General features: G+C 37.9%; 1 protein-coding gene across 1 annotated transcript in view; it reads left to right on the top strand.

The window, feature by feature from the left end:
* Positions 1-10,965: 10,965 nt before the first annotated feature.
* Positions 10,966-12,097, top strand: part of DCC (DCC netrin 1 receptor) — a 697,032-nt gene continuing 695,900 nt past the window's right edge. Inside the window, exons 1-2 of the mRNA XM_048218577.2 lie at positions 10,966-11,035; positions 11,595-11,918. Of these exons, the coding sequence (XP_048074534.1) occupies positions 10,966-11,035; positions 11,595-11,918 (394 nt within the window). The remainder of the gene's footprint in view (positions 11,036-11,594; positions 11,919-12,097) is intronic.

Below are 12,097 nucleotides of genomic sequence, written 5' to 3'. Positions count from 1 at the left end.
TCTTTGCAAATGCTTAGGTATACAATACAATATTGTTAACTGTAGGCACTATGGTATATGGTAGATTTCCAGGATTTATTCATCAAGTATAACTGAAATTTTGTAGCCTTTTTAAAGCCAATGAAAAACTCAACTGTACTGGGGCAGCAGTGGGCTGCACTCTACTGGCTTAACTGCAATAAGGAAACAAAGTAACAGCTTTTCCCTTTACCTTGAATACTTATTCATGCAAGATGAAAAAAACTAACAAAGCTGTTTTGCCTTTATGGCTTTTTAGTAAATGATGATATGATAAGAGCATGTGTTTTATATATCATCAGCAATTATAAAAATATATTTTCCACAGAATTCCTCAATTCTGCCTGCTAAGCCTCTGGAATAGGTACAGCTGGCTGCAGGGACATTAGGCAACAGGGGGAGGGAGGAGAAGAGGGGCTGTATAAAGGGTCTGAACTGGAGGGCTGTTGGAAGGAATAAGGTAGCTGGAGAGCTACATAGGCATTTAACAGATGTTTAATAATATGTGTGAGTGAATGAATGAGTATAATGAAAAGTTCATCTGTGTGCACAGCCTATAGATTGGATATTCTTGTTAAAGCTCTTGTAAATGGTAAGTCCATTGCCAAGAAGAATGCAGTGTTGAAAGTAGTGAGTTCAGCACAAGGTGGCAGCTCCAGGCTTGAATCCCTGGTAACTATGAATCAGCAGTATCATCTTCCCAGAAGAGGGGTCGAGGACTACAGCCTGAGACAGGACCACACTCAGCCCTCTGCTTGTTTTTGTTTGTTTGTTTAATAACGGAGTATACATTTTTCACTAGTCACATGTTGAATCATCATGTAAGTTTCTATATAATATCCTCAGGGTTGCCTCTTGGCCCAGGAAGCTGAAAACCGTGTACCCTCTGGCTCTTGCCAGAAAAAGTTGGCCAACTTTGCCTCTGAATATGCAGGGAAATGTTATCAGTATGGATATTGATTTTGGTTTTATTAGCAGTCCTATCCAGTAATCTCTGTCATTCACAGCCAACTTAGGAGAATTAGGTCATGTATGTTATGATTCTCTTTTACCGATTTAAGGAATTTTCGTAAAGTATTCATGTTTTTGTTTATACAAGTTTATTCAATAAATATTTATTAAATACCTCTGAGATAGGTAAAGACTACTAAGGGTTGTGTGAGATAAACAAATACAATATATTTCTGCTTCCTTGAAGTTTTCAGTAGAATAAGGAAGAAGTTCTTATGAATATGCTATGTGATAGGAAGAGTAGAGCCTCAAGGGAAGTAGAATAAAATATTATCTCTCCAAGTGCTAGAACAGTCAGTCCTATTCAGTGAGACTTCCCATCTCTGTGAGGACTGTGTCTAACTTTTACATGTTGTAAAATGGGAACCTGATGAGAATTAGTGTTTATTACTTAATTGGCTTAAGATTTATAACTACTTCTAAGATATTATTGGAAGACACGCCGTATTGGAAATCAAGTCAGCTGAGAGTCACTTGTAATGAATATACCTCCTAGAGAAGTCTTTGTCCTGCGTTTGGTTCTGTAGTAGGGCTTGGCAAGCGAAGGATGTCTGAAAGATTCAGTCTACAGAAGTTTAAAGATTCTACCCAGGAGTCATGTTCTGGACATGCAGGTATCAACTTGATTTTATGCATTTGAATAATGCATTTTTTGAAATACCGAAATGGAAAGGTCAGTCATTCCGTGGCCCCCATGTTCAACCCTGAACCTCTGTGCAGGCACAGAGAACCAGCGATACTGGCCCTCTCCTGGTAGTATGGCAGGTCCAAGGTAATAACCACTGGATTCTAGGGAAGGTTAGAACATTTCAGGAAATTGCAACAACTAATTCATTCATGCAATAAGCCCTTTTTTTAAGGTAAGAAACACACTCGTTTCTTCATCTTTTAGGTCCTTTAGGTGAGGGACACATAAATAGTTCCTTCATCGTTGAAGTTCACATAGCTCACGCATATGTTCCATATTTAGGGTTCAGAAATCCCCTTATGGTTCTGATCTTCCAAAGAAACTTCATCCTTACTCCCCAAGTCATGCCCCATTAGCCTTGAATCACCAGTTAATAACATACAGTGTTTAATAAACACTGACCTGAACGTTTTAAAGCTCATTGGCTCTCAGTTCCAAAGTTTATATTTCTCTTATCATTATAGGTTTTCCTTCTTGATGTCATTCATGGACTAAGCAGGAAAATATCACTTTTCTGCTGAGACAGGATACAGTAAATATCACAACAAAATGAATGACAGCATGTTAATGAAACCCACTGTTTGGCCTCTGTTTTGAGAAAATGGGACTCATTATAACACAAATGTTTTATCAGTATGGGTCCCCACATCAGACTTTATACCGCAGTGTCAACCATGAGGTTTGCTGAATTTTTAAGGCTTTCTCTGGACCTGTCAGACCTTTATGGAATTAATCCTTTATATTAGTAACAGCAGTTTCCACAAGATGAATACTTCATTTCTCATGAATCATAATAAAGCTGCCGTGCTTTGTCGGTGGAGTGACCTCTGTGGTCTTTTATCTTCAAGGGAAAAGATTAGACTCTCCCTCTATTTATGGATAATGAGGTGGGTGGTTGTTGGTCTCTTGACACCTTCAGTAACTGCACCTCTTTGTGGACTCCTATAAGTCTGTGATAAACTGATCACAGGGTGATTATAGCAAATCTCTTCATATAACAAATTTTCTCCTTAAGAGTAAATTTTTTGTAAGTAGCAAAGTTAATAGGTATGAACTCATAAACTGCTTAATATTAGAGTTGAAGACACCTAGAAGTTAGCTAGTCCAACATCCTTGTTCTCTTAATGAGTAAATCTATTCCCAGTGGTGTGGCCCAGGCTTGGTGAGTGACAGAATTAGACAAAGAACTCAGGTCTCCTGACCCCTTGTGCTAAGAGCTTTCTTTTGCAACAGACAGTATGCCTTTTTTTGCATATAAATTGCATAAATTGCTCCATTGATCTACTTGGAGTCATCTGGGACTTTTTTTTTTTTAACAATGCACATTTAATCCCTCAACAACCCCATGACTCTACCTTCAATATGGATCCCGAATCTGACCATTTCTTACCACTTCCATTTCAGGGTTTTCATCTAAGTCCCATCATTTCTCACCTGGGTGTTGGAAGTAACTTGCTGACCTGTTTCCCGGCTTCTAATGACCCCTGTTCTCAACACAGCAACCGGGGTGACCTTTTGCAGTAGGGTTTCTCATCCTTAACATAGTGATGTTTGGGGCTGGAGAATTCTCTCTTGTGAGGGGCTGCCCTGTGCACTGTAGTCTATATAACAGCATCCCTGGCCTCTCCCCACTAGATGTCAATAGCACCTTCCCAGTTGTGACAACCAAAAATGTCTCTGGACATTTGCCAGATGTCTCCTCGGGGGCAAAACCTTTCCCTAATGAAAGCTACTGCTTTAAAACATAAGTTAGACCTTTTCACTTTTTGATCAAAAGGCTTCCATCATTTGTCAGACTTAAAATAAAGTTCTTTTGCTTGCCTTCAAGGTCCTACAGACCTCCCAGTGACCTCTCAACCTAATCTCCTTGAACTCTTCTTCTCCCTCAGACTGATCAGTCCTGTCCTGTAGGTCTTCCTACTGTTCCTGGGAAAGCCCGGTCACACCTCAGGACCTTAGCACATGCCCTTCACTCTCCATACAGAGTTCTTCCCCTAGACACCTGGTCTATGTTTGTTATGGACTAAATGTTTGTATTCCCCCAAAATTCATATGTTGAAGCCCTAACCCCCAGTGTGTATGTAGAGGTAGAGCCTTTGACAGGTAATTGGGTTTATTTGAGGTCATGAGGGCAGAGCCCCCATGATGAGATTAGAAGCCCTATAAGAAAGAGAGACCAGAGTGTGTGCACACTCTTATGAGTGAGTGGTCTCTCTCCCTCTGCCTCTATTTCTTTTTCTCTTAAATATTATTACAACCATGTGAATAATAAAGCAAATCACTATGAATCAAAAAATGAATCATTTCTCAGAAGGAAATGCACATAAACTTTTAACAGTGGCTTTCACCAAGTGAACAGGATTATAGGCAATTATTGTATTTGGTTTTGTGTCCACATTTGCTTGTTTGTGTACAGTAAATGTAAGTAACTTGATTAAAAGTCCGTTAGTTCCCTCAAAATTAATGGCATCTTCAAAGCTTGCCCACTCTTCACTGTCATCTGGATGGAGATATTCCTATGTGCTGGGTGCCCATTAACTGGCACTTTTTCTAAATACTCTGAATAGTCTTCCTTATTATTCTCGTTGACAGTTGTGCCTTCATGAAAAGCTGTCCATCCCTCTACTTTGAGAAAGACTGATGAAAAACACAAGGGTTGGAGAAAGCCAGCTTACATTTAACCAAAACGAGGGGGGGTTAAAGGTTCAAACCCAGGGCAGATTAAGCAGCACATCAAAGTTTCTCTTTTAAGTGTTAATTTTGCATGAAGCCAAGGGAATGATAACCTAGATGTCAGACTGTGTTACCTGTTGAGCTGAAAAAAAAAAAAAAAAAAAAAATCCCATTACAGTTTGCCCAGTATCACACAGCAAAATCAAGCTGTGGTTTAGAGATTTAGCTCTTAAAGCAGCAAAGGGATGAGGAAGCTACTCTCCCACTCTATCTTGGCCCTTCTCGGTTCTCTTTATTATTGGGTTTAGCCAGAGGACGCTCAGACAGTTGCCTGGGGCACACACTTCTCACCCTATAAAAACCTCAGATCTTAGCAAAGCTTCCTCTGCCTTGTGGAAGACGCCATGTGCTCAGCATGTGTGATGTGGAGCCTCTGTGTGGGCTCACTAAGCAATTTCTGCTGGGACAGTTGCTTCTTGCACTTCGAATCCTGTATTTATATTTCTGAGTTTTGCTCCCTGTCTTGTAAAGGGAAGAGAAAAGAAGAATCACTGTGTCAAGAACAAATCGAGTTCAACAACCTTTCTCCATGGATATTTGGTGGTTTTGGTCTAGGTCAGCAAACGTCCTGACATGAAAATCACTTTTCCTGATTCAATCATGGTAGCTTTCCAAGAGTTCACTCTTCTCTTCAGAGATGTGAGAACTGAGCGGAACAGGATGAGTTCATATACTATTTGGTTACTTTTGCCATGATTGCAAGGAAGTGAATTCATAGGGATACGAAAATACAGGATGCCCAGTTAAACGTGAATTTTGAGTAAGCAACAGATAATGTTTTCGTATAAGTATGCCCTGTGCAGTATTTATTTAATAGAAGTATTTAGGACATATTTATATGAAAACATTATTTGTTGTTTACCTGTATTCAAATATAACTGATATCTTTAATTTTTACTTGCTAAATCTGGCAACTGTAATGGGGGAGGAACTTGAAGTGTCCTTTAAAATTTTTAATTTAAATTTTCATCCAGAGCTTCCCTACATTTTAATGATACTTAATACATTGCCAGAGTAAAATGTACTTGTATTTCTTCCTGGCAAGTCTTCCTTTGCATTATTTAAATTAAGAAATAAATTCCACAACATCTAATTCACTTTTAATTCCCATCTGTTAGTGATAAAAAATTGTCTTGAAGTTGTACAGCTTCAAAATATGCTAGTCTTTAGCAAAGACTGGAAGGTACACGATTTTTTAAAAAATACAACCACATCTTTTGACAATTATTTTTACTTTGTCTCTTATCAAAGTGGAAAAAAAGGCACCGACACTTCATAGAAACCCCAGTGGTCATTGGTTCTTGTCTTTCAGTGAGATACATTGTCTTGCTCTGGGCTGGCTGACCTTAAAGTCTCGCATTTAGATAGAGCACTTCAAGTACCCCACCCCACCCCACCCCTCCCCTACCCCCGCCCAGGCTGCAGCAGAGTGAGTGCAATCCTGGTTTTACCCATCTAGATACTGAACTGAAGTGAGGTGTAGGTCAGTCAAGCAAGTGTCTAGCGTTCTAGTGGTTTAAAAGGCTACAATTATACCATGGAGATAAAATGTAATGAAAGAAGTACAATCTGATAAAGAATACTATATTTACCAAAACTTCTTTTGAGAGAGGATTGTAGCTATCATAGCTGATCAAAGGAAATCTTTTGACAGCTCCTTATATGAAGAACCAAGGATATCCCAAGGAGCACTTTAAATATTCAATAGACTAGAATTTAAATTTGGCTCAATGGAGTACAGCCCATTGGGGTCCGAACAAAGTGCTGGTTATGAAGTGGAAAGCTGAGGTATGGTCAACAATAACCCTCTTCCCTGGCCCTTTCTCCACTTTTCCTTAACCTTTCAAAGAGAAATGTGCTGCAAATGTTAATAAAATATGTGTTGAGAAGGTGTTCAGCTAATTGCCTTCTTGGATCACCCCCATAATTTCATCTCCCTACTTAGAAAAATAATTGACCCAAATTATGTACATTTCCCAAATATTGAAAATTATAAAAGGACAGTATAAAGAACACAAGGACCCCTATGCTCTAGGCCAGGCCACCAGATGTTTTGGAGAAGCAGTTGTCAAGATTTGGTGAATATGAAAATCCCCTGGGAGGCTAATTAAACCCTTTGGGACTGTACCCCCAAAGTTACTGATTAGGTAGGTCTGGGGTGGGGCCTGAGAATGTGCATTTCTAACAAGTTCCCAGTATTGCAGTTGCTAGTCTGGGAACCTTGGTTTGAGAATCACTGTTTCAGAATTTATATTCTGAAATCCTAAACCCAGTAAAGGTCACGTATAGTTAGGGGTTCTTTTAATTCTTTTGTTTTGTTTTGTTTTGTTTTACTTTGTTTTGGTTTCTTTGCTCTTTAAATTCCACATTCCAAACCAAACCCTCAGAAGCATTATAAACTTTCGTTAGGGCTGAAATCCAGAGTTATAATTGTACTTACAATAGGTGTTTAATGACTTAAGGGTATTCCACCATTCATAGAACAATTTTACTTTCCTTCAGTGGAGGTCTATTTCCTTAACTCAGGAAAAGCAGATGCAGTAGCATATATTTCTAAGAAGAGATAAAGATGGCAGAGTTTTCTGGGTTGATTACAAAAATTGGGGATCATCTGAATCTCCAAGCATCCCAAGTGAAAGTTTTGTAATTTGAAAGAGATAAAATTTTGCATAGCACGTTCTATGGGGACTTGTACGACATTTTATAATCTTAAAATCTTTTCAGGAGCTGCTTTTTACTTTTATGCTGCTTTTCATAAATTCCATTTTTTTTTTTTTTTTTTTTTAGCTTTTATTGCTTTAACCAGAAGCTTTTACATTTTGGACTTGGAAAGGAATTTCTGACTCCGTGAAGAATTATTTTTCACACTTAACAATGTTTGATACTGTAGATAAAATGTCATACTTTAAAAAAAAAACATTCTAAGTTAGTCTGTCTCTGTGACTGAATGGTCTTTGAAATTAAAAAGAATATGAGAAAGAGGGCATACACAAAGGAACTTAAACTAACAGAAAGATTTTTACTATTTGATTATTTGGGCGAGTTTCTAAAATACATTACAGATCTTTTCTATCTCTAGATACTCAATTAATATAAATTTTGAACAGCCTTGACAGTGTTATTTCTGATGTTTGTTTATGTCTGACAAAACCAAAGCAAATAAATGTTGGTATTTCTCCTTTGGGTCACCCCTCAAGCCCTCCTCTACATCTATATTGGAAAAACATTGAGGGATTTGATGTGTTATTATGTGCTTATAAAGTACAGTCTTTGAGGGGGCACCTGGGTGGCTCAGTCGTTAAACATCTGCCTTCGGCTCAGGGCGTGATCCCAGAGTCCTGGGATCAAGCCCCACATCGGGCTCCTCCGCTGAGAGCTGCTTCTTCCTCTCCCACTCCCCCTGCCCGTGTTTCCTCTCTTGCTGGCTGTCTCTCTCTGTCAAATAAATAAATAAAATCTTTAAAAAAAAAAATACAGTCTTTCAGAAGAAGATGAAAATAAAGAATCATGTCCAAGAACAATATGACACTATATTATTTTTTCTCATACTGACACAGATAAGAAAAGACCAATTGGTTAAATGCATCTTTGGCTCTATGCCTAATTCCTACCCAGAGAAGATCTAGAGATCTTCCCAAGCCAACACTTGGAGGGAGAAGAGGCCCTGAGACTCACTCATTCTAATCATGAACTCTGCTATCAGACTCAAACATTCAGATTTCTTAGTGGATGGTATTTAGGTACTCTCAAATATATTTCTCCAAAATATAATTAATTATGTAATTTTATAGCAGGCCAAAAGATCACTTCTTTTCTGAAGCAAGACAGAGAAATGTTACTATATAAAGAAAGGTTCAACAGAATGACCACCAGCATCTTAAAAATCAACCCAGACCAAAACAAACAAAAATTTCTCCAGTTGGCTTTCTTCTGGATGAAATCCCCACCATAGTCATTCTAATGTAAAATCCTCTGTAAAATTATAAAGTAGGTAGTTCCTGTTGACTCTTCAAAAGCATTCTTCTGTGGCTTTCTGAGTATTGCTTTCCCTCATTTCCCAGGGTATCTGTCCCCCATCCAACTCTGCCTGCCCAAATTCCAGCCACAACTTTCCGAGCTACAGGCTCCAAAAGTGATTTCTACTCCTTTGTCTTCTTCAGTTTTATCATCTATCTTTCTCTGTTCAAACATTAGATCAGTGTAGTTGATTTCAGATGGGGATTCTTTGATGAAACAATTGGATCAAAATGATTTCATATTAAAATATGATACACTGGTTGGCAAAATACCTCCAGGGGGAACTAGTACCCTAAGAGAAGAGGGAGGGGGGCAATCCAAATTGAAGTCAGTGTACTGTGTTAGGGGGACATCTCTTAAGCCCATGTAAAATATCTCCCAAGGGAGTGGAAGCAGCTTATGGCTCCATAGATTGGAACTTTGAAAAAAGGAACATTGGAGACAGATGTATTGCTTCTCAACAGATTCTATTGGCTTGAGTCCATCTTTTCTAAAAACTAAGTGACTCATGCAAGTTACTTAAAGCAGTGAGATACCTATATTCCACAGCAATGTATTAAAAATGTAATTGTTACAAGGAGTACAGAAGCTCAAATTGCCAGCAAAATGCAAGGATAGACGTTTTGAAGAAAAGTTAATCTTTATTTAACTTTCCTAAATTATGTACTCACAGCACTGAAAGCTGTCATAAACTCCTTGTTTCAGATTCAGTGGATTATTTATTTGTGATAATGGGCACATATACTCATTAACATGCTGTCGTAAACAGCTGCATTCAATGTATTATGTGTTCTGTGACATGAATAAGGTGTTCAATATGAGGTTGTTGTTTAAAATATAGGCCCCAGGAAGAACCAAAAAGCAATAAATGCTTTTCAATATAGGTGCCTGGTCTTGAATTCTAAATTTATTTCTACCCTATTAATGCCACTTGTATGGAAATTGCAGGTATTACTCTAGTGAAATATCTGGACATTCAAGGACATTGGAACTTCTCTCAGCTTTCCCATCCTCGGTATCTCAAGCTAGGCGTTCGCTGACTAGTGTTTCTTTTCTTGTCAAGGAGGGTATCATACACTTGGAGAAGTCATTTACAGCAACATCAGTCTGCATCTCAGTAAGTTCAGAGCAGGATTCACCTGATGGATGCCTTCAACCCATACTAGTTCTGAAAGTTTCCAAACTAGATGTTGAATTTAGAGATTGTTTAGTTCCGTGCCTTCATTTTACAGATGAAGGAACTGAGATCTTGAGGACTTGAAAGACGTGTTTGAGTCATGGATCTTTAAAAATGCCAGGACCAAGAGCTAAATACCCAGACCCCCAATTTGATATAGTTCCCACTAGAACAATAGGTAGTAAAAAGTAAGTTGGCTACACGAAAATGATTTGGGGGAGGGGGAGGGGGAGCTTACTGGGCAGTGAGGGGGCTAGGCTGTATCTTTTGAGATTTTTACCAATATTACTTATGGTAGACTTAAATGCTCACTGCTATTTTATAATTTATATTAATTTGAGCAAAGTTTCAGCTGCTTTCTTTGAGTGAATGGTCTCATTGGATGAAATGAGTGTATGATGATAAATGATGTGGTTTACTGGGGAAGTTCAACAGAGGAGCAAAAGTAAAAGATTTCAAATAGAAGGCTTAGAAAAATCGAGTATGACAGGTAACATTACAGAGGAACAGTGAGAAACTGTCCAGCTCTTATCTTAACTGGAAAGTGGGTATATACAAAATTAAGAAAGAATCTGTGCATTGGAGCTAGTATGGATCAACCCTTCATGAGAATATTGATGATGGCAATTTACATGCCTGCCTTTTAAATGACAGAAAACTAGAAAGTTTACACAAAGTACACATACGTACAAAATTGTTTCCATTACAGAAAAATTGAGGAAGCAAATGAAATTGAGGTTGTTATCCTGAAATACATGAAGGCTAAAACATAATTTAGGTGGTATTTTTAAAGAAATTAAATGCTTCAGAAGAATAAAGGGCTCTTAAAAGGAAATGTCCATCTCCTCTGCATTTTCACACAATGTAATTCAGGAAAAAATATGAGATTAAACAGAAACAAGAAAATTCAGTTATACTCTAAGAACAATGAAATATTAAAAACAACGTACCAAGAGCCATTGTAGAATACCTAGCCCCAGAAATGGTTAAAAGTGAAATTAAAAGTAATTCGACCAGAATTATTTAGGCATACAGCTGTTTGAGCAAAGGGTGAGCCCAATGACCTCCAAAAACCTTGCCAAAGCCTATGATTCAACAACCGAGCATTCTGCTAAATGCTATGTTGTGAGCCCTGAATATAATATATTTTAACTAATTATACTTGTTTCACCCCCTCAGGATTCTTAAATGACTTTCTCTTCCTCCTGTTGATTTCTTATGTTCATTTATGTTTATAAAGAAAAAAGAGAGAGAGAGAGAGAGAGAGACCGAATATAATATAATATTCACTTAGATTTCCTGGATCACGAGCAACATTCAGATGGAAATTAAGACACTTCAGGGATTTGTGATTTTAGGTAGTAACATTATTGACTTGCTTCTGCAAGTGGGGATTTCTTACCTATTTTAAAATTCACCAGAGCTTTGTTCCAAATAACTTTCCCTACAGTATTCAGAGTTGATTTTTGTTGTTGTTGTTGTTGTTAATGAAACACCATGCCTGAGTAGATTTTTTTCAAAAAATTAATGGGGGCTATAATCAAAATGCAGAGGTAGAAAAAAATCTCCCAAATCCTAGGGACACTACTACTACTGCTCCACTACTAACCATTGTTACTTTAAGATATCTAGTTTTATTTGGAAAATATTAGTTTTTTTCTATGTTTTTAAGCATTGACTTATAAGTGACAATGGCCATGTCTAGATTTGTATTAATTTTTAATTTCTCATATTATTACTTTTTGGGTCAATTGTTTCATTAATTTGGTTAGCTCAATTGGGCACTTTTTTTTGTTGTTGTTGTTCCTTTAGCAGAATATCATTTATTCTTTGGTATTTTTCAAAGGCCCCCACTTTTTTGAAAAAGTTTTGTAAAGAAGAGGCAGGGAATAAGAGCCTGTGATCTCTTTGAATAAGTGAACATATTTATTTTCCTATGCTTTCTTGTTCCAGGTTTCCAGATTAAGCCTTTCACATCACTGCGCTTCCTGTCAGAGCCTTCTGATGCCGTCACCATGCGGGGAGGAAATATCCTCCTGAACTGTTCTGCGGAGTCTGACCGAGGAGTCCCGGTTATCAAGTGGAAGAAAGATGGCGTCCACCTGGCCTTGGGAATGGATGAAAGGAAGCAGCAACTTCCAAATGGCTCTCTGTTGATACAAAACATACTTCACTCCAGGCATCATAAGCCAGATGAGGGACTTTACCAATGCGAGGCATCTTTAGGAGATTCTGGGTCAATTATTAGTCGGACAGCGAAAGTTGCAGTAGCAGGTAAGTGGATTCTTCCTTTTTCTCCTCTCGCTTCTTCATCTCTTCTTATTCCTTTTTGGGGGATAAGAAAACCATCTTTGCAGAAACAGTATACATTTTTAAGATAAGGGAACAATGTAAAAAAGATATATGCAAATTCCCTCATGGTTTTGACTTACTTTTTCCTTAATTGTTTGGAA

This window comes from Ursus arctos, unplaced genomic scaffold (assembly GCF_023065955.2).
Source record: "Ursus arctos isolate Adak ecotype North America unplaced genomic scaffold, UrsArc2.0 scaffold_17, whole genome shotgun sequence".
In the NCBI taxonomy this organism is placed as follows: Eukaryota; Metazoa; Chordata; class Mammalia; order Carnivora; family Ursidae; genus Ursus; species Ursus arctos.
This window is presented reverse-complemented; position numbering and strand designations above follow the sequence as displayed.